At 39.5% G+C, this 27,518-nt stretch overlaps 2 protein-coding genes and 1 pseudogene across 2 annotated transcripts; all 3 read left to right on the top strand.

Moving 5' to 3' along the window:
• The first annotated feature begins 676 nt into the window (after positions 1-676).
• LOC120113330 (transmembrane emp24 domain-containing protein p24delta3-like) lies at positions 677-5,217 on the top strand. Its single transcript, XM_039134477.1, has 4 exons — positions 677-1,094; positions 4,602-4,715; positions 4,929-4,990; positions 5,076-5,217. The coding sequence occupies exons 1-4, from the start codon at positions 867-869 to the stop codon at positions 5,215-5,217; spliced, it is 546 nt and encodes a 181-aa protein (XP_038990405.1). The 5' UTR covers positions 677-866.
• A 4,342-nt stretch (positions 5,218-9,559) lies between these two features.
• On the top strand, positions 9,560-20,667 carry LOC120113331 (annotated as a pseudogene).
• A 1,669-nt stretch (positions 20,668-22,336) lies between these two features.
• LOC103699148 (transmembrane emp24 domain-containing protein p24delta4-like) lies at positions 22,337-27,125 on the top strand. Its single transcript, XM_008781200.2, has 4 exons — positions 22,337-22,790; positions 26,316-26,525; positions 26,640-26,716; positions 26,803-27,125. Exons 1-4 carry the CDS (start codon positions 22,563-22,565, stop codon positions 26,945-26,947), a joined length of 660 nt encoding a protein of 219 aa, XP_008779422.1. The 5' UTR covers positions 22,337-22,562; the 3' UTR covers positions 26,948-27,125.
• Positions 27,126-27,518: the final 393 nt, after the last annotated feature.

Raw genomic sequence — 27,518 nt, forward strand, 5'->3', positions numbered from 1 at the left:
TCTACAAAGTGATTATGTTTTTCCATGCACAATATCTTCTTCCATGTACAAGTGGGACTGTGGGAGCTATACTTCGAGAGACATTCCACTCTAAAAGCTTCTTGCTAAAGTAATCTGAATGGAGAATTCCATCAGTTTTAAGTAAATATAGACCAATCAATTTTCTTTCAGGCAGCATATGATGAGAACATATATGTTTAAGGGGTGTGAACGATTACTTATTCCAAAACTAGAGGTTATATCAATCCTATTGAATCATTAAAAGAATAACGGATCGGGGCAAGACGCTAATAGATCTTGATGATAATCTAATGGGTCTTACAAGGAATTTGCAGTCAAGTTCTTATGAATATTACAAGATGCCAATTATTTGTTAAATACTTGTGTTACTTTCAACCGTTTGATGAATACATCAAGTGCCCCAAATCAAATCTAATGTTGCCTCTAAAATAGGGGTGTCAATGCTTCACAACTAACTCAGTTTAACCTTTTCCAATCCATGGTAGATCGAGCTAGATTATAAAATAATTAGATTCAGATCATTATTATTTATTTATTTAAAAATAAGTTGGATTTAGATTATAAATTTTTAATCTCATATATAGGATGTAATAAGTATTTTAACCGATCCAATCCGGTTGTCATCTCTGCTCTCGTGCTTAGGATTTCCAATTTATTCTGGTTTGGGTCAAGCACACAGGACCCTTTGGAATTCTTCGAGTCCACAAGGGCCGAAGCCTGCATCCCTCTCCCGAAAAGCGGTGGCCACATCCTTGTGACCGAAGGCAGAAACCCTTGCTCTCGGGAATCGAATAGGAAGAGATCTGGTGGGAGACGCGAGAAAGAGTAGGGAGCGAACGTCGACGATGCGGATCTGTGCGATGATCCTGCGGCCCACCGCGGCGCGGCTGCTGTGCTCTGTGCTTCTCCTCATCTCCCTGCTGCCGCCCGGCGCGACGGCGGTGTGGTTGAACCTGCCCGCGTCGGGGACCAAGTGCGTGTCGGAGGAGATCCAGCCCCACGTCGTCGTGCTCGCCGACTACGCCGTCATCTCGGAGGACCACACCCGCGGAATCCCCACTCTCTCCGTTAAGGTAGTTGCGGATCCTCATCTTCCATTAATCCCTTACCTTGAGACCACAGAATAGATTGGTTCTTGTGTCTGGTTTTCGATCTGTGATTTCTATTGGTTTGTTGGACTGATTGATTGGGTTTAGGCCCTTTTTTTTGTTAATCTTTGGTTTCGATGCATCGAGGGGCAAGAATTTTGATCACAAAGTTGCACGGGAGTTCTTTGGCAAATATTTTGATGGGACGTCCTCCTCGTCTTATTTTATGCTTTTGGATTTTGTTTACCTTGATTTACTTCTCGTTTCATGAAATTTCTCATAATTAATATTCTCTGCGTCGAAGGGTCAAGGGTGAAAACGAATATGGTTTGTCTTGTTATTTTAGTTTCGTTATGTGCTTGATGAATTGTTAAAACTTTTCACTGAGGCTAGAGATCAAGTGGAGAAGGATTTTTAAAGGATGCATGGAAATAATTTTCAGAAAAGCCTGGGTGAAGGCTAGAGTTTTTTTGGATTGTGATGTTGATCTGACCTCACAATACTTATTTAAATGTTGATAGCGCAAATTCCTGTTACAATAGGGAACTCATATGCTCTGAATACATAATGTCGATTATCTGAACCTTTGGCTTTTAGTATAATATGGTATGATGATTTCTTGTCAAACAAATTCCAACTTGAGTTCCAATCCAACAAATTCCAGAATCCTTTGTTTCTTCTCGGCTAGACCCTAGCCCCTAATTCTTAGGTTAAAGATCTATCATCCTGCCTGAGTTTTCCTGGAAACCAATCTTGTCAATTTGTTGGGGAAATTTGGTCTTAGCATCCAAAAGCCTCATCATCATGCATCTCACTGCAATGATAATTGCAGCTACAGCAGCAACAGCCGCAGCTGAAGGTCGTGTCTGTGTCATTAACTCCAAGCTATCTGAAAAAAAAGAAATTAAGGGAGAGAACAAAGAAAAGGACATAAGTCTTCGTTGTTGACTATCATATTCACTGTTAGCTGCTGCCACTGCCAGACACCACTGTCAGTAGTCTGTCCACACAATCACTTTTCCTCTTCTTCTGTTCCTGTCATCTTGCGCAAAGCTTAGTGTAGTAGTTTCATCCCCAAATCGCTATAGCAGCTTCTTTAGAGGCAGATTTTTAAAACCCAAAGACCCCAACTTGTGGTCGCAATGACCAACTGTTACCTGTTTGTATGATCTATTTTCTGGTTGCTACTTCTGACTGTGGGAGTTTTTTGTTGTTGTTGTGTGTGTGATGTAATCATCCAAATAACAAATGCTATAGTAATTCATTTTGGTAGGCTTTGCATAGAACATCATTATATTCCTTACCTTTCCTAAATTTTTTGGTAGTTTCTGCCTGTGCATCCAAGCATGCTCTCAAGGGCATTTTTCAAGAGTTCAAGGTTTTTAGTCAAGGAGTTCTTAAATTTTGGCTCCTGTAGGGGGATTGTTACTGTAATTTATTTATCAATTTTTTGTTTCCTTATCAGTATTTATTTAGGGTAGTTTCTATGGCAAGAGGAAACTCCAGTGGACGGGATGGAGCTAACACTCTGGAAATTAAGTGAACTCAGATGGTGCGGAGGATTAAGCCATTAGTTTCTCAACGCAATTCCTGACAGTATAATGGATAACCCTTTAGGAGAGGAAGTAAACTTTAAGCATTCATGTTGCCACCACGCAGTCTGCCTCTTCGTTACCAGAAGTGGCTGCAGGTGTGGGAGCAGGGATATGGAAAAATGGCCATACGGGGAAACAGTGCTTACAAAGGGGTTCTACCAACTAGGACAACCTAAATGACTTAACAAGCTTGCTTGCTTCCTTAGAATTTGAAAACCAATGTTGAGATTATCATGTGAATTTTAAGTGACAGATATATGAATTCAATATTATATGAATGCATGCTACTTGGTAATACTTGATATTACTCTGTTGTTGCTTGCAAGATGCTTAATAGGCTCTAGTCCCTGACTCTGTTTCTAGAAGATGATGCAATTTCCAATAAAAAAACCATGTCACCTTGTTCGTCTAAGGTCCTTTAATTATGGGGATTCCAGAAGGTGTTCCCTGCTTGCATATGTTTAAACCAACTACCCCACCAATGCAGACCTGAGGTTTCTTGGCAGTCCCCAGTCTAGCCTAAGATTGTCTAGATTTGAAAACATGTACCAATTATCAAGAGAGTTGCCATTGGGTTTCCAATTGGTATTATAAAAAAAAAAGAAACGAAAAAGAAATGCCTTGATCCTAGCATGAAGCCATTTTGTTATGCTCCATATGAATCCATTTCATGTAAAATGGTTTGGGTGATGATGATGATTAACGAGCGAATTTTCCTCGAGACCAGGTAACCTCATTTTGATGAAATTGAAAAGATCTCATTAGAGCTCAACCTGTCATAATAAGAAATGTCTTGACCTGATATCCTTTAGGAAGAGGTAAGTGCAATGTACGGACCCAAAACTAGTTTTCTGCTTGTCAATCATTCATCTGACTTATACATGTCTGCTTCGCTATTTCCCACAATCTGAAATAATCCTTCTTCATAAAATGTTCCCACCTTATCTACCACTTAAACGAATGATTTTCACAGTGTGTTTTATTATGTATCGACTGATTATATAAGCACCTAAAAAAACCCTTAGTACCAAATTCATTTCATATTTTTGTGTACCAGTGTGCTCTCACATTAGTAGTAATCAATCTCATCACTAAGGTTGAAGAGTAAAGTGTACCCTCTATCTTATTAAATGTATCAACTAATTATATAATCTGATTTTAAACTGGTAGCGGACTTGGAATTTTATGTTGAGCAGAGTAAAACAGTAAGTTTTCATAGAGCCCAAGTATCTGGGGATGGAGCAAAGAAACCCTTAAATAAAAAAAAAACAAAAAAGAAAAACTGCTCTGCTACTGGGCTTGGTACCAAAGTCATTTCATTCTTTTATGTACCAGTGTGCTCTCAGATTAGAAGTAATGAGTTCCATCGCGAAGGTTGCAGAGTAATTTGTAGTTTTTGCCTTGCTAAGGATATGGGCTCCCAAATCAAATCAGAGTTTCTTAAGATATGGATTCTTTTCCCCCAGCAGGCGAACATCTGGGAAACATGACTGAAATGCATGGCAGATCATAGGAACTCTATGAAGTACCTGAAAGTGTTAGAGAAACTAATGGAACTACTGTCTGCTAACTGTTGTGCTGTGGTTTATTTATTCTCGCTCAGGAGTTACCTGCATGTTACTGCTTGTTTAACCCTAACTTTTTCATTTCTGCATCTGATCTGCCTACTATGTTTTATATGCAAATCGAAACAGGCTTGTCCATTCTTTATTTACTTCTGAATGAGCTCATTTGGTTTTGGTGAGACATGACAGGTCAGCTTTAACTATGCGTGAATAAGCAAACTGCAATTGCTCAATTGTGATGGTAGATGAATGTATTTATTCAGCGAATAGTGGGATGGTACTTTCTGGATGTGCTTGGGCTTTTCTCGTGATGGATGAAATTTCTTTTGCAGGTGACATCACCATATGGAAACACTCTTCATCACCAAGAAAATGCTACTGTAGGTCAAGTTGCATTCACAACCACAGAGGCTGGCAACTACCTAGCATGTTTCTGGATGATGGTGGTGATAAAGTGTAGGTGCAAGTGTTAGCCTCGACTGGAAGATTGGTATGCAGCAAAGGACTGGGATTCAGTTGCTAGGAAAGAAAAAATTGAGGTGAACTCTTGAAACTACAAAATCAACTGCTCTGGCCAGAATGCGGGCCTTCATTACAATGTACGTATCCTCTTGTGACTATATATGATTGTGGTTTGATAAATTTAGGGTTGAGCTTGAGCTAAGGAAATTAGAAGCTGCTGTGAGGCAATACATGAGAACCTGTTATATCTCAAGGCCAGGTAAACTGACCCTGGCTGGCAATCCATCTGCTTTGTTAATAATGGAATAGCTTATGCCTGAGTGTTCCTTTGTTTGTGGATGCAGGGAAGCAGAAATGAGAGTAGTGAGTGAGAGAACAAATGCTAGGGTTGCATGGTTCAGTATATGTCCCTGTGTTTGCATCGGTGTCTCTGGCTTGCAGTTGTGGCATCTGAAGAGGTTCTTCCAAAAGAAGAAACTTATTTAGATCAGCACCTGATTATGTATTCTAACTGCGCAACATTACTTTCGGAAATGAGAGGGATTGAGAAGAAAGTTGTCAATTTTTATGTTACAAGCTTTTCATATACAGAATGGAAACATCGTTTTGCATCATTTTTTCTGATACATATGTTAAGCATCACTTTTAGTGGCGTGCTTTGAAGATTAGTCTTTAAAACTTTCTTGCTGAGTATTTGGGTTTTGGCACTGACAAACTAATCTTACCCTACCAAGTGACCCTGAGGAAATTGATCTATGCATGAGGACAAACCTGGCAGGCCCGCTTCCTTTCAGAGCCACCTTTCTTGCCTGTAAGTAGGGCAAAGGAAGGAAAGAATGTGGGGTCATCTAGAGAGAATCAAGAAGAAGAGGAGGAGCTTATGGTAGGTCTTGTAGATTAATTAGCTTTAGAAGTAAGCGATTTTGCATCCTTTTAGAATCTAAATCTAAGGTTTTAAGATTTGTTTTCTATTTCTAAGTATATTAGTAACGCTTTCAATTTTAAATATCAATTAGCACCCTAAACCCTGAAGCACTTCCAAGATTAAGTTCTGTGTCTTAATGAGTCCATACTCAAGATTCAGTTCGATGTCATTTGCTGTTCTAAACCTGATGGTCATTTCAAAATTTTATTTGTTGAAACTTTAAATTGTATTGTGTATGATTTTTTAAGTTCTTTGAAACTTGTAGTTGATTATCATCCCCTTTGCGGATTTTAGATGAAAAAGGTCAACAAATGCTCTCTAGTCAAATGGTCACAACCCCAATAACATTTAATAGCCCTAGATAGCAAGATATCTCAATGGTTCAATTCATGGAAGAACTATCCTTATCTATTTTTACAAGTTTAATTATCAGATTGTCCATGTTGTTAACTGTGATGATAGATGATATGTATGCTGACCACAGTCTAACTGATCAACATAAAATATAAAATATAAGTTTGTCTGGACCATATTTCTTGATTAGTTCAGATCATCCTTGTGTGGGAGCCGCGCAGATCTTGTTCCAATTTTATTCGCGAAGAAAGACAAATATAATCAAATCTTAGCCAGCATGTGGAATTTGCACACGCGCACATCTTACCATCTACCTTTTCTTCTCCAGCCGAGACATTCATGTTTTAGCGGGTTAAAGCAAAATAAAACATCTGCTTTCCGTACTCGAACTTGGGTTGCAAGACTCTAGTGGTACTCGGAGCATGAGCCAGGGCCGGATTGTGCCTGGGTCTGGCGCCTAGGCCTCCATCCGAGGGTCGCACTGTTCTTATGGAAGGTTGCTTGGGTTCGGCTTCCGACAAGAGCAGTATTGAGCGAACGGGGTTGAGGTTGCCCTCAGAGTGCGGGGCATGCGGAGCTGAGGAGTCGTGGACCATGTACTGTTTCAGTGCATATGGGCGAGGGCGGCGTGGGTTCGGCGGGCCTGCCAATGGATGGTTGGACCCATGGGACAGTTCTTACGAACTATTCGCGGGTGGGTCGGTAACCCATTGACTCGCCAAGAGGCGGTTAGAGCGACCTGCACAGTATACCAGATATGGCTGGCTAGGAATGCTCGAACCTTGGTGAGCAGAGCAAGTCGCCAAGGCTCGTGGCGGAGAGCGCCCGGGCGCAGGCGGCAAAGTTTAGTTGTGCTGTCTCCTTAGACGGACTTTTGATAGCTCGGGATATCTGGGCTCCCCTTCTGCCTCGGCAGCTTCTCACACGTGTTTCACCTGGGAGCCCCACCCCCAAGCTTCCTCAAAGTCAATTTTGATGGGTCCGTCTGGATGGTGGCCGATAGGTGGAGCGGGGTTTGTTATTCGGGACCCTACCCTCCAGGGTTGTGGCGGCAGGAGGCTGTCAGGTACTTGACTGTACGGTCCCTGGAGCGGAGCTGAGAGCTGCCTGGGCGGGTCTCGACACGCTCAGCATGTGCTCTCAACTAGATCTGTCACTTGGAGGTGACTCGGCTACGGTCATTAGTTGGATCCAGGGGGGGTCTGAAGCCGGTGCTGCCGACCATCCCTTGTCCCGATATCGGGTTGATGACGAGGGACGGAGGGGTGGTCCAGGCGAAGCATGTGTTTCGAGAAGCTAATGGGGCTGCGGATTGGGTGGCCACGTATGTGGCCAACCATGCCGGAGCACCTTATGGGCTGGGACGGGGAGCTGCCTCGGGAGCTCCGGAATGTTTTGTTTCCGATTTTATTGGGTGTATCCGTACACGTTTGTATAGATCGCCCGGTTTAGCAAAAAAAAAAAAAAAAAAAAAAAAAGATGAGCAAAATGAGTGGTGTCATTAGATTGACAGTTCGGTATTTTATTTTTTAACTTGAGTGGATGTATTTATATTAGACATGTATATTAATCCGTCCGTCTTATCAAAAAAAAATGGCCACATATATATTATAAATCTAGTTTGAGCAATGTTAAGTTTAATTGGCCTATACTTTGTCTAATTGCCTAAGCTATCTAGTTAGTCCACCTTACATATGGCTCACTACTAACTCTTTATCTTCTTATTATAATTTCCATGGTACTGATATGAAGTCTCAGACTCTCAGAGCCTGGATTAGTGGAGTTTGGATTCCCAATCAGAGCTATCAGACCAAGCGGTGGACGAAATGGTTCATGACGTTCGCAGATAGAGAGAGAGAGAGAGATGGATTGGCAGAATTGAATATTTGTTTTATGTTTATTCTAAACCGCTTTGCTGCACGCATGTTGTATCATTTTGCATTGACATGTGATATCATTTATTTTCCATTGCGTAATAGATAAAGTGCTATCTACGTTGGTTTTACTTTCATGACCAATTTTACCTCTCTACAAAGTTCTTTTATTTTTTCCAGAGTGTCCAATTAAAGTATTCGTATAATATTTATAAATGATCAGGTGCATGCAACAAAGAGATATGGTGGGATTATAAAATCTGCATCATACGTACTTTCCAAAAGTGATTCACCAATTTTTAATTACTTCAAGGTGAGAGAGTTAGAAATCAAAAGTCAAATATTTGAACAATGTATTTTAACACAACATGAAGGAGACAACATCATCAATGAATTCATTATTTGAATCGTTCCGTTCTTTCGCAGACTAATCCTCAAATGAATATTTTGTCCTTATATTTTCATAAAAAACAAAACAAAACATTTTATCTGTATATATAATATAAGAAAAGCCCCCAAAAAATATGAATGGACTACCCAAGGGCCTTTGTAAATGGGAATATTTTGTGCTTAATTTGGAGCGAATGGAGTTCGAGAATCTTAATAATTGGAATTATAATGAATCAAAATTTAACCCACAATTGGACAGAACTATTCCAACCAATCCGATCCACCCCGACCTGGCAGCTGAATATTTCTTTTCTAATTTATCTGTTATTATTATGGTATTTTATGGGACATTAATATTCTAGAAAAGCGGTCAAGGTGTTATGGCGTCTGTTTCTGATCGGTTCTTTAGCAAAAGCCTATCGTTCTTCTAGGGTTGTAAATCTGAGCATTGTCATGAAATGACCTCAATGGGCAGCTCTCCATTTCCAAGGATGGCTTTGGTTTGATTTGCTTAATTTTCTTTTCTGTGATAATTCATGTGAATATAGTGAGAATGTCTTTGCAGTTGCAAACTTGCGCTTTCTCGTATGCATTATCTCTCATCTGAAACTATATAGCTTTTTTTTCCCCCTTGTTGCACAAATGCTTGCTCTCTCAAAAAAAGGATTTTGCACTAATAAATTTTTATTATTATTATTATTTAAAAAAAAAAGCCTATTCCGGTGAAGTTTGCCTTAAGCCTCCAAATTTATTGAGCCGCCCCTAGCCTCAGATTCTTCTTCTAAATTCCAAGATCAATGAACAAATAATTCTAGTCATGTATTTTGTGTACAATGTTAGCATGGTAGCGAAATTATTGATTGCCTTTCAAATAGTTATGATATTGTAGTGAATATATATGGGCTAATTATCCTGAAAAAAATGAACCTTTGAGCTGGACTGCATGACCCCCCTTTCAAGTACTTACCAGTGATTGTTGGTCTCCTGCAGGATGCTGATAAGCAAAGCAAATGTAAACGATCATCTGCAGGACTCTCAGGCCCTCTCCGCACTAAATTCTGGGAACCCAAAACCTATGAATACCTTGCTTCCCATCTCTAAACAGCAAGATCCCTTCAAAGTAGCCTCATCCCGAGGAGACTTCGCACACATTACCACCGAAATCATTCTCAATCCTTCAAGAAGTTCCACACACAACTTCAGCTTTGTACCCACTCCAAAACTCAGTGAGCAACGACCCCAATCCCATCCTCTTCGGCATTTCGTGGATGACTGGCCTAAAAAACCAGTCCGACTGCTCAACCATCATGTGGCCAGATGTTGAGGAAATGCAATCTGACAGAGCCCAACTCTCCATTTCAATGCCTATGGCTTCGTCAGGCTTCTCATCGTCATCCTCTTCTCCTAACCAGGAAAAGCTTACGCTTTCACCCCTTAAGTTATCCCGGGATTTCGATCCCATTCATATGGGTCTAGGAATAGGAGGTGTTCTGAATGAGGTGACCCAGCGACAGGCAAGTTGGACACCTATCTCCTGGGAGGCCTCCATGGCTGGACCTCTTGGGGAGGCCTTGACCAATGCATCTAGCACTCCAAAGTATCAAAGCAAGAATGCATCTAGCACTCCAAAGTACCAAAGCAAGAACTGCTCGTCATCGTCTCTAAACCTCTTGACAGATGGCTGGGATTCGAGTCCTCAGCTAGAGTCATCGCCAACAGGTGTCCTGCAGAAGACCAACTTTGGCTCGCTGTCTAGCAGCACTGGGAGCAGCCCCAGGGCAGGGAGTCACAAGGCTCACGACAGCACTGGCAGCTTGTGTGATGACCTCCTTGGCTCAAACCTTGTAGATCCCCCAAACATCTCCTCACTGTAGGCTTCTGACCGAGAAACAAGTAGTACAAGAAGACAGGAACAAGAAGGAACTACTCAAAAGAGGACAGAGAAGGCTTAGGAAAAGGAAATGCAGCAGGGATTGTGGAATGTAGGTTTTGGTTTTAAGTTTGCAACTCAAGAACACGAACCTTTTGGTTTTTGAGTTTGTTAATTTTATCCATCCTGTTCTTTATTTGTTCTTTCATCTTTTTGTTCCGTTTTACTCTGCCCTGTCCACGTACTTTTATGCATGGTTTGTGAAAAATCAGTGTAGTTTTGCTGGGAAATGCCTTTGTGGCTTGTGCTTGTTCGCAGCTGTGTATGAGTGGAGGTGTTAAATTTCGCAGGATCAGGCTTCAACATGACATCTGTTTATTTCGTTGTGCTCAAATAACCTTGCATGGGCAAACTGTTGGAAATTCTCTCTCTTAATTTGATATTGGTATTCTTTTTTGATTATTTAATAAATAGCTTTTTGTGCACAGAGCAAATAAAATAAATTAAGTTATAGATATCGGGCATCTTATGGAAGGCATTCTCTTTATAATAGAACTCGATGGCGGTTTACTTTCTAGATACAACTAATCACTTTGTATTCTTTTTAAATGGATTCAATCCTCTCTTCTCAATTGCTTAAAAACGTAGTTGAGTTCATTCAGTTAGTACTCAATTTGCTCTTTTTCTATTTATAAATATGAAAAAAATGAGTGTAAATAGATGTATTTTTTTATTGTATGCATTTTTTCACCATACAATCCATCCGATCATCCTTAAAATCATTATTAGATCTAAGACATTACATTCAATATGGGACTATTCTTAAAATATCAAAATTTAAAATTATTTAATCGATAAATCAACATGCAAAACATCCAAACGCGTATACAAGAGAGAGAATATTTTTCCACTAAAAGTTATGATATGATGATTTAACATTTATTAGATAAGTTCAACTGACAAAAAATATCATGACCAAAGGCATGACCATAATGGTAAATCTTTATTTCATTCAACAATACAAGTAGTTAGCCTTCTTTATTTCAAAGACTGATGATGCTTCATTCTAAGTTTAACATCATGATCACTGGTAGATGCACCTTCCATTTGTTGCAACATATATATATATATATATATATATATATATAACATTTCTCAGCACGTCCTTCTCAAAAATTAAAACATCAGTAACTAGAACATATGATGTTACCAAAGAACAGGATGTGGACTTTGCATGTAAATCAATACATAAAGATGTTAGTTTGTAACTTATAAGCTAATTCATTTAATCATTTTTATGACATAGTTGACCGCAAATAAGGTTTTATCAATTTTAATTTTAAAAAACTTCTTTCAACAGAAACAATTGTTATAGGTACTGTCAATAATATTTTAATTTTCGTCGGAAGCGTCTAATTTCTCGCTGACGCCTTTATCTTCTCAAAACACGTCTCTTTTTTTCGAACAAAGAAGAGACCCTCCTCTGGCAAAGAAATACCGCGAGATCTTAGCCGTTAGGGTTTTCTCCTGTCCCGTCGCTGCTCCCCGCCGCCTCCAGCAATCTCTGTGATGCCTCCTCTACCTCGTAGTCCACGAGCTACACTTATTGCCTCCGCGGATGGGCGAAGTGGCAATGATGGCGGCTGGGAAGGGGTTTGAAAGGGATTTGAAATGGGGTTAGGAAAAAGATGAGGCCTCCGACGACGCTTATAAGCGTCGTCTTATGGCCCAAGTTTCCACCGATACTTTAGAAAGCAGGCTCGGGCTTCCAACGACGCTTTTAAGTATCGTCTAATTTCTTAAGCGTCGTTTTTTGCACGACACTTTTCAACGTTGACATAGTTTAATATTTGCCAAAGTTACTTAGAAGCGTCGGTAAATTTTGGCGCTGGAGCCAAAATTACCGACGTTTCTACCGTGCGTCGGTATATAAACGTCAGCATAGGGTACTTTTGTTGCAGTGGAAGAGGCTCGAAGTAAGAGACATGTGCGACACAAATTTGCCCGGGTCTCTCGGACGACAACCATTCTAAACTTCGAGAAGATGTCTGAGAATTTGGACTTCCGGAGAGAGAGTGATAAAGAATCGACTTCAAACTTGAAACCATTGCTGCTCTGCGGTTGTAAATTCATAGTTTCATCTTCAGCCCATGCTTAAATCGTGTCCAAAGATAAAACAAAAAAAAAAAAAGCCAGCCTCAACTCAATTCAAAACATGATGAAAAGCGGGAAAAACCCCAACACTCTCCAAAAAAAACCAAATATAAGAAAAAAGGTCCATTCTTTATAATATGAACGCCAAGAAGAAGGACAAAAAGACAACCCTGAATGTCAAAAACAAGGTGTGAGAACCAAATGCTCCTACTGACCTCAAATGAAACTATTCTCTCCTTCAGCGGCCCCTGGTATCCAATTCCTCCAAATCTATAATATATTTGAGAGAAGACAAAGAAAGAAAGCATTAAAAAAAATTGGATTTTTAAGACTCTGGCAGCCGAATGAGGGGGATTCCATGGCTAAAATCTGTGGACTGTGGACAACCCAAACAATACCCGGATCAGAGACTTAGAGAGACGGGTAGTAATTTCAATTAAGAAGGAAGGATTCTGTAGGATAAATCTCCAGCATCTGGCGTAACAAACCCCGGTGGCTGAGATTCAGTACTTCAAGTCTTCAACCAAATGGCGTTTCCCCTTCCCAGCCGCATGTGGGAAATCGTATATAGCTGCATTAACTATTCATAGCCGCTTTGCCAACTTTATTTGCGGTGGGCCCGGGGCCTTTCGCTTTTCTCTATTTAAATCTCGACAATCCGTTCGGAACTCTTACATTCTTGTGGAGTTGGCAAGAGAGGGAGGAGAGGGGAGTCGGCAGGAGAGTTGAAACAGATATTGTGGTCAGTATGGCATTTAGTGAGGTGGCGAGCAAGGTGAAGCCATATTTGGCTATGGTGTTCTTGCAGTTTGGGTATGCTGGGATGTTTGTCATCTCAGTGGAGTCGCTCAAGCGCGGCATGAATCACTACGTGCTTGTGGGTGTATCGGAATGCCATTGCCGTGGCTGCCGTCGCTCCTTTTGCCATGTGGTTTGAGAGGTCTCTCTCTATCTCTCTCTCAGACACACATTAAATACATGCTTGCACGAGTTCTCACAAATGCAAATTTTTTATTTTCATGATAGACTAAAAAGAGAGAAGGAGCCAATTATCTCCTATTTGCAATTAATCTCTCTACTGAAGGAGACATTTTGAAGACATAAACGGCTAGTTCTGTCTTCTTATTCCCATTTTGCCCATATCAACATTGGGAATTGATCACATATGACCTAGATAGCATGATAAATTCTTTTATTCTCTATTTAAGAGCTAATCAAATAAAAACATAATTACGACTCTTTCTTCTCTCTCCCCAACAGGAAAGTGAGACCCAAGATGACCCTCTCCATCTTCCTCAAAACAATGGCGCTGGCACTTCTTGAGTACTGATCTACCTCTACCTTGATCTCAGTTAATTAAATATGCACTTATTTTTCATCTCTCACTCCGCTAGACAATACTATTATCTTCCATGCCAGGCCTGTGCTTGACCAGAACTTCTACTACGTGGGGGCCAACTTAACCTCCGCAAGCTTCGCTTCCGCATTGTTTAACATCCTCCCTGCAATCACCTTCCTACTGGCCATTGTTCTAAGGTAAAGAATAGTTCAAGACTAGCTAGTTATCTAAAATAGGTTATATCCTTTACCTAATATAGTTTGCTGCATGATTAGGATTGAGACCATGAATCTAAGGCGGCGACGCAGCCAAGCAAAGCTTGTGGGAACTATCGTTACAGTGGCAGGCGCTTTGCTCATGATATTATACAAAGGTCCAGTGTTAGATTTTGTATGGTCCAAAGGGCGAAGCCATCATAATGTTGGGTTATCCCTCCGATGTTGGAGGAGACTTAGCCCAACAAATGTGGGCTAAATTAATTAGTTTTAGCCTATTTGGTTTGACTATTTTTGGCCCAAAACGTGAGGCCCATTAGGGCAACCTTTAATGTTGAGAATGCAGGGTATGTGAGCCGTCTTCCACGAATTAAAAATAGAGGGAGGCAGGGGAGAAGATGCAGAATTGATATTCAGCGCGCAGTATTGATCAAACAACGATCGGGAGGTGATCCGTGGTCCGATCGAGCTGAAATTTGGACAGCAAGTTCGCAACACGTGGTTCTTCAATCTGTACGGTGTGATCGCCATTTGCAGTCTTCTATCACAGTCAGATTTTTCAGAAATGTGGCTACTGTTTATGTGAGATCTTCTCAATCTTTCTCTCTTATAATTGATGTTTGCCAAGAATATTGTTCTTGAGATTATGTGGTGATATATGCCTCTAGTTTCGGCTAGAGAGAACAGATTGTATACCCATTATTTGTTGATAGTGGAAGTTTTTGGGTGGACTACGGTCCCGTGGTTTTTACTCTCCACATTGGGGAGGTTTTCCACGTAAAAATTTGGTGTTCCTTTTGTATTTTATTTTTCTGATCAGCTAAGTATTTGTGAATGCCTTGATATATATATATTAGGTGGATTGGCTCTAGTTATTTGTTTTCTAACAGGTTTACACAAGGTGGGAGAGTTGTTGATTCCGTTGTGCTTTAATTATCTTGTTTGTTGTTACCTCCCAATTCCAACAAGTGGTATCAGAGCGAGGTTGTTGAATTGTTTTATCTTGTGTGAATAATGGAAACAAATACTGCTAGAATGATTAATCTGAATGGTACTAATTATCATACATGGAAAGGAAAGATGGAAGATCTTCTTTATGTGAAAGGTTATCATCAACCGGTATTTTCTACTATGAAACCTGATGATAAAACTGAAGAGGAGTGGAAATTGCTCCATCGACAAGTGTGTGGATATATCAGGCAATGGGTAGATGACAATGTTTTGAATCATATTAGTGGAGAGACACATGCACGCAGTTTATGGACCAAGCTTGAACAATTGTATGCCCGAAAAACTGAAAATAATAAATTGTTCATCATAAAGCAGATGATGTCCTTGAGGTATCAGGATGGAACTCCTATGACAGATCATTTGAATACATTCCAAGGGATCATTAATCAATTGGCCACAATGGGTATCAATTTTGATGATGAGGTACAGGGATTATGGCTTCTAGGCACTCTGCCGAACTCGTGGGAGACAGTGAGAACAACATTATCTAACTCAGCCCCGAATGGTGTTATCTCAATGGATTTAGCTAAGAGTAGTATTCTGAATGAAGAGATGAGACGAAAATCACAGGGTTCCTCTTCACAGTCAGATGTCTTAGTTACTGAGACGAGGGGGAGGAGTAAAAGCAGAGATTCGAAGTACAGAGGCAAGACCAGAAGTAAGTCCAATAAATTCGCTAATGTTGAGTGTTATCATTGTGGTGGAAAGGGGCATATCAAGAAGTATTGTCGGAAGCTGAAGAGGGAAAACAAGCAAAACAAAGATACAGATAAGAAGAAAGATGATAATGATAAAGATCAGGTTTCCATTATTGAAAACTTTCTTATTGCTTGTGATGTTGATGTTGTTAATCTTGCATGTCATGAGATGAGCTGGGTAGTTGACAGTGGTGCTTTTATTCATGCTACATCACGGAGGGATCTCTTTTCAACCTATATAGCTGGTGATTTTGGGGTTGTAAAAATGGAAGATAGTGGCATAGCCAAAGTTGTCGGTGTAGGCGATATTTGTTTAGAAACCAACAATGGCACAAAGTTGGTTCTTAAAAATGTGAAACATATTCCCGACATCCGTTACAAACCTACTTTCTGTGGGTAGACTTGATGATGAAGGATTCTGCAATACTTTCTCTGATGGTAGATGGAAGCTCACTAAAGGAGCTTTGGTTGTGGCTACAGGTAAAAAGTACTCAACTTTATACTTGTTACAGACAGGGCTCTCCAGAACCACTATCAATGCAGTGGAGAATGAAGATACAGTTGAGTTATGGCACAAGAGACTGTGTCACATGAGTGAGAAAGGCTTATCGATGTTGGCTAAGAAAGGACTACTACATGGAGTGAAGAGTACTCATCTGAGAAATTGTGCTCACTGTTTAGCAGGTAAGCAGAACAAAGTTTCCTTCAAAGCATCCCCTCCTTCTAGAAAACCAAATGCACTTGATCTGGTGCATTCAGATGTTTGTGGTCCAATGAAGACAATGACACTTGGTGGTGCTCGTTATTTTGTGACATTCATTGATGATCAATCAAGAAAGATATGGGTTTACACCTTAAAGACAAAGGATCATGTATTGGATGTTTTCAAACAGTTTCAGGCCTCGGTTGAGAGAGAAACAGGGAGAAAGCTGAAATGTATCCGAACAGATAATGGAGGAGAATACTCAGGTCCATTTGATGATTATTGTCGAGAACAGGGTATTCGGCATCAGAAAACACCTCCGAAGACACCTCAATTGAATGGTTTGGCAGAAAGAATGAATAGGACATTGGTGGAGAGAGTCAGATGTTTGCTTTCACAAGCAGGGTTGCCAAGATCCTTTTGGGGTGAGGCTTTGAGTACAGTTGTACATGTATTGAATCTCACACCTTGTGTTCCCTTGCAATTTGATGTGCCAAACAGAGTGTGGACAGGTAAAGATGTTTCTTATGATCATCTTCATGTCTTTGGATGCAAGGCATTTGTGCATATTTTCAAAGATGAAAGGTCCAAACTTGATGCCAAAACTAGACAGTGCATATTTTTAGGGTATGGTCAGGATAATTTTGGGTACAAGTTTTATGATCCAGTCAGCAAAAAGCTTATTAGAAGCCGTGATGTCGTGTTCATGGAAGATCAAACCATACAAGAAAGCAGATAAGACAGAGCCACAGTATAGTGATGACATTATAGACTTGGATCCAGTTCCTATAGCACCAACACCAGTGCCAGAAAATGCTGATGAGTTGCAGAATGACCAGCCAGATGCAGTTGATGTGAATGAAAATGCTCCCATACAGGCTGAAGCAAATAATGATGCTGATAATCAGTTGCAAGAACCAGATGTTCCAGCTCAACTAATTAGGAGGTCTAATAGAAATAGACAACCTTCCACACGGTATTCAACTAATGAATATGTGCTACTTACTGACGGGGGAGAATCCGAAAATTATGAAGAAGCGATGGAAGATGAACACAAGAAAGAATGGATTGAGGCCATGAAGGATGAAATGAAGTCACTATATGAAAATCATACCTTTGAGTTAGTAAAGTTGCCTAAAGGCAAAAGAGCTTTGAAGAATAGGTGGGTGTACAGAGTGAAGCAAGAAGAACACTCATCATGTCCACGGTATAAAGCTAGATTGGTTGTCAAGGGATTCAGCCAAAGAAAAGGTGTTGATTTTAATGAAATATTTGCTCCAGTTGTGAAGATGTCATCTATTCGAGTTGTTCTCGGTTTAGCAGCTAGTCTTGATCTAGAGATTGAGCAGATGGATGTCAAGACTGCTTTCCTTCACGGTGACTTAGAGGAAGAAATTTACATGGAGCAGCCAGAAGGTTTCGAGGAAAAGAAAAAAGAGGATTATGTATGCAGATTAAAGAAAAGTCTTTATGGCTTAAAGCAGGCACCGAGACAATGGTACAAGAAATTTGAGTCAGTTATGGAGGAGCATGGTTACAAGAAGACAATTTCTGACCATTGTGTTTTTGTGCAGAAATTTGATGATGATGATTTTATTATTTTGTTACTTTATGTTGATGACATGTTGATTGTTGGCAAGAATGCTTCTCGGATTGATAGGTTGAAGAAGCAATTAAATAAGTCTTTTGCTATGAAAGACTTAGGGTCAGCAAAACAGATCCTTGGCATAAGGATTAATCGAGACAGAGATGCTAAGAAGTTGTACATGTCACAAGAAAAGTACATTGAGAAAGTGCTTCAGAAGTTTAATATGGACAAAGCTAAAGTGGTTAGTACTCCTCTTGCTACTCACTTTAAATTGAGCACTAAACAGTGTCCTTCTACAGATGAAGAAAAGAAAGACATGCAGAAAGTTCCATATTCTTCAGCGGTAGGAAGTTTGATGTATGCAATGGTGTGTACAAGACCAGACATGGCTCATGCAGTTGGCACAGTTAGTCGTTTTCTTTCAAATCCAGGAAGAGAGCATTGGAATGCAGTGAAGTGGATTATGAGATATCTTCGAGGTACGTCCAGTTTGAAACTTAGCTTTGGATGTGAGAAACCTATGCTAGTTGGTTACACAGATGCAGATATGGCTGGAGATGTTGATACTCGCAGATCTACTTCAGGTTATCTAATTACTTTTGCAGGAGGAGCCGTGGCATGGCAATCAAAGTTACAGAAGTGTGTTGCACTTTCTACCACTGAAGCAGAGTTCATTGCAGCAACAGAATCATGTAAAGAGTTGCTATGGTTGAAAAAATATATTGAGGAGCTTGGTTTCAAGCAAGAGCACTATGTGTTATATTGTGATAATCAGAGTGCTATCCATCTTGGTAAAAACTCTACCTTTCATTCAAGATCGAAGCATATAGATGTGATATACCATTGGATTCGAGATGTTCTGAGTTCTAAGCTGTTGGAACTTGAAAAAATTCATATAGATGACAATGGTTCTGATATGTTGACGAAGTCTTTGCCAAGAGAAAAGCTTGAGGTATGTCGATTGATCTCCGGGATGGTGAATCCCTCTACATAGTCGGGAGGGGGAGATTTGTTGGGTTATCCCTCCTATGTTGGAGGAGACTTAGCCCAACAAATGTGGGCTAAATTAATTAGTTTTAGCCTATTTGGTTGGACTATTTTTGGCCCAAAACGTGAGGCCCATTAGGGCAACCTTTTATGTTGAGAATGCAGGGTATGTGAGCCGTCTTCCACGAATTAAAAATAGAGGGAGGCAGGGGAGAAGATGCAGAATTGATATTCAGCGCGCAGTATTGATCAAACAACGATCGGGAGGTGATCCGTGGTCCGATCGAGCTGAAATTTGGACAGCAGGTTCACAACACGTGGTTCTTCAATCTGTACGGTGTGATCGCCATTTGCAGTCTTCTATCACAGTCAGATTTTTCAGAAACGTGGCTGCTGTTTATGTGAGATCTTCTCAATCTTTCTCTCTTATAATTGATGTTTGCCAAGAATATTGTTCTTGAGATTATGTGGTGATATATGCCTCTAGTTTCGGCTAGAGAGAACAGATTGTATACCCATTATTTGTTGATAGTGGAAGTTTTTGGGTGGACTACGGTCCTGTGGTTTTTACTCTCCACATTGGGGAGGTTTTCCACGTAAAAATTTGGTGTTCCTTTTGTGTTTTATTTTTCTGATCAGCTAAGTATTTGTGAATGCCTTGATATATATATATTAGGTGGATTGGCTCTAGTTGTTTGTTTTCTAACAGGTTTACACAAGGTGGGAGAGTTGTTGATTCCGTTGTGCTTTAATTATCTTGTTTATTGTTACCTCCCAATCCCAACACATAATACTGCGGTCGGTCAGAACGGCAGCAACTCGCTCAAGGGTACCCTCATGCTACTGGGTGGTTGCTTCTGTTGCTCTAGTTTCTACATCTTGCAAGTAATACATGGAATTCACTACTGAAAATTTAGCAACATGCATGGCTACAGTAGATCAATGCTAATTAGTTTCAAACTTGTTTTGGTGCAGTCGAATACACTAGAGTCATACCCTGCCGAGCTCACCTTAACCACCTTGATATGCCTCATGGGAGCACTGATGAGTAGCCTGGTTGCTCTTGTGGCGGAACGGGGCAGTGCCAAGCCTTGGATCATCGGTTGGGACACGCGACTCCTCGCTGCTGCTTATTCTGTAAGATGATTGCTATCTTGTCTTTGATCTTAATAATCACGTACTACTGAGCTAAGAAATCCTTGAATGCAAGTTGGCTAATTATACGTTAGAACTTTTTTAATCTCTCTTTTGACAGGGGGTGCTTTGCTCTGGTGTCGCATATTACGTGCAAGGTAAAGTGATGAAAGAGAGAGGGCCAGTCTTTGTCACTGCTTTCAACCCTCTTTGCATGATTGTAACAGCTGTCTTGGGCTCTATCGTTCTAGCAGAGGAGATCACTCTGGGAAGGTGGGTTTGTACATGCATGGAAACCACAGCTATATTTTTCTTTAGTTCGTCGCATCACCACGGAAAAAACGCAAAGAAAAATTGCAAAAGAAAAAGTAGAACAGACGCTAACGTCCTTCTTCCTTTGGATACTTGCAGTGTTATTGGTGCAGCTGTCATAGTTATTGGCCTCTACTCCCTTATATGGGGCAAGAGCAAGGATCACTTGAAGCAGCACTCCGAGAGCAGTGAGAAGAAAGGAGAGTTCGAGTTGCCAACGGCTATTGCCGATGCTGGAAAATCTGGTCGAACAACCAGGCCACTGCTGTGGAGATCCCGGCTGCATCAGAAATCCTTGAGCTGTGAACCCAACCTTTCTCGGAAAATAACATGCTTTCCATATATGCGTGGCTGTCTCTCTGTTTTTTTTGGATTGAAATAAGTGTTTCATGCAACTTGAGGTTATGGAACTTTGTGATGGATTTTAGCGTGAGCATTCAGGTGCATCTTTGGTGATAAATTGTAAATGGCAAGATGCCAAAACATTTTAGAGGGGCAAAAAAAAAAATTTTGGCTCTCCAAAAGTACTTTTAGATAAAATAAAAATATTTGGTAAAATTTTCGGGAAGCTTTTAGCTTTCTGGGTTTGGAGCTTCTCTGAAAAAGCACTTTTAAAAATTATTGAAAAGCTGTTTGGAGTTATAATAATTTTTTCTTTTTAGACTAAAATATATATAATAAAATATAATAATTACACAAAAAATCTCTTTATATATTTATTATTGTATTATACTATAAATATAATATAATATTATATTATATCGTAATAAATTAATATGTTATGTTAATAATTTAATATTATATTATATTATACCACAATTATCAAGAGGATGAAAAATTAATTTACGCTAATAATTAAAATATTTATATCTTTATTATTGTATTATACTATAAATATAATATTATATTATATTATATCATAATATATTGATATGTTATGTTAAATAATTCAATATCATATTAAATTATTATGCTATAATATATAATATTATGTTACTATATTATATTAATATTATATTAATATTATAATATATTATATATTTATGTATTAATATATATTATATTTTATTATACTTTGTTGTATAATACTATGTAATATTCTTTATAGTCATTTTGTCATACCAAAAGTACTTTCTCAGTTTGTTTACCAAATACATGTTAAAGTTTCATAACACTTTAGAAATATAGTTACCAAACAGCAAACAACTTTTTATAAAAGCTCTACTTCTAAAGTTCGATTTCCAAAAACTCTACTGCCAACAGCTCTACTAAACGGAGCCATATTGGTTGCCAAATATGCTTGACCTGATGCAAATATTCTCCATAAAAGGCAAGAAAAAAAAAGTTTAACATTTGATATGCAATTACATATTTGATTAACAATTTTTTATTAATATTACATATTTTGTCTACAAAGTGATTATGTTTTTCCATGCACAATATCTTCTTCCATGTACAAGTGGGACTGTGGGAGCTATACTTCGAGAGACATTCCACTCTAAAAGCTTCTTGCTAAAGTAATCTGAATGGAGAATTCCATCAGTTTTAAGTAAATATAGACCAATCAATTTTCTTTCAGGCAGCATATGATGAGAACATATATGTTTAAGGGGTGTGAACGATTACTTATTCCAAAACTAGAGGTTATATCAATCCTATTGAATCATTAAAAGAATAACGGATCGGGGCAAGACGCTAATAGATCTTGATGATAATCTAATGGGTCTTACAAGGAATTTGCAGTCAAGTTCTTATGAATATTACAAGATGCCAATTATTTGTTAAATACTTGTGTTACTTTCAACCGTTTGATGAATACATCAAGTGCCCCAAATCAAATCTAATGTTGCCTCTAAAATAGGGGTGTCAATGCTTCACAACTAACTCAGTTTAACCTTTTCCAATCCATGGTAGATCGAGCTAGATTATAAAATAATTAGATTCAGATCATTATTATTTATTTATTTAAAAAATAAGTTGGATTTAGATTATAAATTTTTAATCTATCATATATAGGATGTAATAAGTATTTTAACCGATCCAATCCGGTTGTCATCTCTGCTCTCGTGCTTAGGATTTCCAATTTATTCTGGTTTGGGTCAAGCACACAGGACCCTTTGGAATTCTTCGAGTCCACAAGGGCCGAAGCCTGCATCCCTCTCCCGAAAAGCGGTGGCCACATCCTTGTGACCGAAGGCAGAAACCCTTGCTCTCGGGAATCGAATAGGAAGAGATCTGGTGGGAGACGCGAGAAAGAGTAGGGAGCGAACGTCGACGATGCGGATCTGTGCGATGATCCTGCGGCCCACCGCGGCGCGGCTGCTGTGCTCTGTGCTTCTCCTCATCTCCCTGCTGCCGCCCGGCGCGACGGCGGTGTGGTTGAACCTGCCCGCGTCGGGGACCAAGTGCGTGTCGGAGGAGATCCAGCCCCACGTCGTCGTGCTCGCCGACTACGCCGTCATCTCGGAGGACCACACCCGCGGAATCCCCACTCTCTCCGTTAAGGTAGTTGCGGATCCTCATCTTCCATTAATCCCTTACCTTGAGACCACAGAATAGATTGGTTCTTGTGTCTGGTTTTCGATCTGTGATTTCTATTGGTTTGTTGGACTGATTGATTGGGTTTAGGCCCTTTTTTTTTGTTAATCTTTGGTTTCGATGCATCGAGGGGCAAGAATTTTGATCACAAAGTTGCACGGGAGTTCTTTGGCAAATATTTTGATGGGACGTCCTCCTCGTCTTATTTTATGCTTTTGGATTTTGTTTTACCTTGATTTACTTCTCGTTTCATGAAATTTCTCATAATTAATATTCTCTGCGTCGAAGGGTCAAGGGTGAAAACGAATATGGTTTGTCTTGTTATTTTAGTTTCGTTATGTGCTTGATGAATTGTTAAAACTTTTCACTGAGGCTAGAGATCAAGTGGAGAAGGATTTTTAAAGGATGCATGGAAATAATTTTCAGAAAAGCCTGGGTGAAGGCTAGAGTTTTTTTGGATTGTGATGTTGATCTGACCTCACAATACTTATTTAAATGTTGATAGCGCAAATTCCTGTTACAATAGGGAACTCATATGCTCTGAATACATAATGTCGATTATCTGAACCTTTGGCTTTTAGTATAATATGGTATGATGATTTCTTGTCAAACAAATTCCAACTTGAGTTCCAATCCAACAAATTCCAGAATCCTTTGTTTCTTCTCGGCTAGACCCTAGCCCCTAATTCTTAGGTTAAAGATCTATCATCCTGCCTGAGTTTTCCTGGAAACCAATCTTGTCAATTTGTTGGGGAAATTTGGTCTTAGCATCCAAAAGCCTCATCATCATGCATCTCACTGCAATGATAATTGCAGCTACAGCAGCAACAGCCGCAGCTGAAGGTCGTGTCTGTGTCATTAACTCCAAGCTATCTGAAAAAAAAGAAATTAAGGGAGAGAACAAAGAAAAGGACATAAGTCTTCGTTGTTGACTATCATATTCACTGTTAGCTGCTGCCACTGCCAGACACCACTGTCAGTAGTCTGTCCACACAATCACTTTTCCTCTTCTTCTGTTCCTGTCATCTTGCGCAAAGCTTAGTGTAGTAGTTTCATCCCCAAATCGCTATAGCAGCTTCTTTAGAGGCAGATTTTTAAAACCCAAAGACCCCAACTTGTGGTCGCAATGACCAACTGTTACCTGTTTGTATGATCTATTTTCTGGTTGCTACTTCTGACTGTGGGAGTTTTTGTTGTTGTTGTGTGTGTGATGTAATCATCCAAATAACAAATGCTATAGTAATTCATTTTGGTAGGCTTTGCATAGAACATCATTATATTCCTTACCTTTCCTAAATTTTTTGGTAGTTTCTGCCTGTGCATCCAAGCATGCTCTCAAGGGCATTTTTCAAGAGTTCAAGGTTTTTAGTCAAGGAGTTCTTAAATTTTGGCTCCTGTAGGGGGATTGTTACTGTAATTTATTTATCAATTTTTTGTTTCCTTATCAGTATTTATTTAGGGTAGTTTCTATGGCAAGAGGAAACTCCAGTGGACGGGATGGAGCTAACACTCTGGAAATTAAGTGAACTCAGATGGTGCGGAGGATTAAGCCATTAGTTTCTCAACGCAATTCCTGACAGTATAATGGATAACCCTTTAGGAGAGGAAGTAAACTTTAAGCATTCATGTTGCCACCACGCAGTCTGCCTCTTCGTTACCAGAAGTGGCTGCAGGTGTGGGAGCAGGGATATGGAAAAATGGCCATACGGGGAAACAGTGCTTACAAAGGGGTTCTACCAACTAGGACAACCTAAATGACTTAACAAGCTTGCTTGCTTCCTTAGAATTTGAAAACCAATGTTGAGATTATCATGTGAATTTTAAGTGACAGATATATGAATTCATATTATATGAATGCATGCTACTTGGTAATACTTGATATTACTCTGTTGTTGCTTGCAAGATGCTTAATAGGCTGCTTAGGTCCCTGACTCTGTTTTCTAGAAGATGAATGCAATTTCCAATAAAAAAAACCATGTCACCTTGTTCGTCTAAGGTCCTTTAATTATGGGGATTCCAGAAGGTTGTTTCCTGCTTGCATATGTTTAAACCAACTACCCCACCATGCAGACCTGAGGTTTCTTGGCAGTCCCCAGTCTAGCCTAAGATTGTCTAGATTTGAAAACATGTACCAATTATCAAGAGAGTTGCCATTGGGTTTCCAATTGGTAGTTATAAAAAAAAAAGATAACGAAAAAGAAATGCTTGATCCTAGCATGAAGCCATTTTGTTATGCTCCATAGTGAATCCATTTCATGTAAAATGGTTTGGGTGATGATGATGATTAACGAGCGAATTTTCCTCGAGACCAGGTAACCTCATTTTGATGAAATTGAAAAGATCTCATTAGAGCTCAACCTGTCATAATAAGAAATGTCTTGACCTGATATCCTTTAGGAAGAGGTAAGTGCAATGTACGGACCCAAAACTAGTTTTTCTGCTTGTCAATCATTCATCTGACTTATACATGTCTGCTTCGCTATTTCCCACAATCTGAAATAATCCTTCTTCATAAAATTGTTCCCACCTTATCTACCACTTAAACGAATGATTTTCACAGTGTGTTTTATTATGTATCGACTGATTATATAAGCACCTAAAAAAACCCTTAGTACCAAATTCATTTCATATTTTTGTGTACCAGTGTGCTCTCACATTAGTAGTAATCAATCTCATCACTAAGGTTGAAGAGTAAAGTGTACCCTCTATCTTATTAAATGTATCAACTAATTATATAATCTGATTTTAAACTGGTAGCGGACTTGGAATTTTATGTTGAGCAGAGTAAAACAGTAAGTTTTCATAGAGCCCAAGTATCTGGGGATGGAGCAAAGAAACCCTTAAATAAAAAAAAACAAAAAAGAAAAACTGCTCTGCTACTGGCTTGGTACCAAAGTCATTTCATTCTTTTATGTACCAGTGTGCTCTCAGATTAGAAGTAATGAGTCTCATCGCGAAGGTTGCAGAGTAATTTGTAGTTTTTGCCTTGCTAAGGATATGGGCTCCCAAATCAAATCAGAGTTTCTTAAGATATGTGATTCTTTTTCCCCCAGCAGGCGAACATCTGGGAAACATGACTGAAAATGCATGGCAGATCATTAGGAACTCTATGAAGTACCTGAAAGTGTTAGAGAAACTAATGGAACTACTGTCTGCTAACTGTTGTGCTGTGGTTTATTTATTCTCGCTCAGGAGTTACCTGCATGTTTACTGCTTGTTTAACCCTAACTTTTTTCATTTCTGCATCTGATCTGCCTACTATGTTTTATATGCAAATCGAAACAGGCTTGTCCATTCTTTATTTACTTCTGAATGAGCTCATTTGGTTTTGGTGAGACATGACAGGTCAGCTTTAACTATGGCGTGAATAAGCAAACTGCAATTGCTCAATTGTGATGGTAGATGAATGTATTTATTCAGCGGAATAGTGGGATGGTACTTTCTGGATGTGCTTGGGCTTTTCTCGTTGATGGATTGAAATTTCTTTTGCAGGTGACATCACCATATGGAAACACTCTTCATCACCAAGAAAATGCTACTGTAGGTCAGTTTGCATTCACAACCACAGAGGCTGGCAACTACCTAGCATGTTTCTGGATGGATGGTGGTGATAAAGGTGTAGGTGCAAGTGTTAGCCTCGACTGGAAGATTGGTATTGCAGCAAAGGACTGGGATTCAGTTGCTAGGAAAGAAAAAATTGAGGTGAACTCTTGAAACTACAAAATCAACTGCTCTGGCCAGAATGCGGGCCTTTCATTACAATTGTTACGTATCCTTCTTGTGACTATATATGATTTGTGGGTTTGATAAATTTAGGGTGTTGAGCTTGAGCTAAGGAAATTAGAAGCTGCTGTGGAGGCAATACATGAGAACCTGTTATATCTCAAGGCCAGGTAAACTGACCCTGGCTGGCAATCCATCTGCTTTGTTAATAATGGAATAGCTTATGCCTGAGTGTTCCTTTGTTTTGTGGATGCAGGGAAGCAGAAATGAGAGTAGTGAGTGAGAGAACAAATGCTAGGGTTGCATGGTTCAGTATTATGTCCCTTGGTGTTTGCATCGTTGTCTCTGCTTTGCAGTTGTGGCATCTGAAGAGGTTCTTCCAAAAGAAGAAACTTATTTAGATCAGCACCTGATTTATGTATTCTACTGCGCAACATTACTTTCGGAAATGAGAGGGATTGAGAAGAAAGTTGTCAATTTTTATGTTACAAGCTTTTCATATACAGAATGGAAACATCGTTTTGCATCATTTTTTTCTGATACATATGTTAAGCATCACTTTTAGTGGCGTGCTTTGAAGATTAGTCTTTAAAACTTTCTTGCTGAGTATTTGGGTTTTGGCACTGACAAACTAATCTTACCCTACCAAGTGACCCTGAGGGAAATTGATCTATGCATGAGGACAAACCTGGCAGGCCCCGCTTCCTTTCAGAGCCACCTTTCTTGCCTGTAAGTAGGGCAAAGGAAGGAAAGAATGTGGGGTCATCTAGAGAGAATCAAGAAGAAGAGGAGGAGCTTATGGTAGGTCTTGTAGATTTAATTAGCTTTAGAAGTAAGCGATTTTGCATCCTTTTAGAATCTAAATCTAAGGTTTTAAGATTTGTTTTCTATTTCTAAGTATATTAGTAACGCTTTCAATTTTAAATATCAATTAGCACCCTAAACCCTGAAGCACTTCCAAGATTAAGTTTC

This window comes from Phoenix dactylifera, chromosome 15, assembly GCF_009389715.1.
Source record: "Phoenix dactylifera cultivar Barhee BC4 chromosome 15, palm_55x_up_171113_PBpolish2nd_filt_p, whole genome shotgun sequence".
NCBI lineage: Eukaryota > Viridiplantae > Streptophyta > Magnoliopsida > Arecales > Arecaceae > Phoenix > Phoenix dactylifera.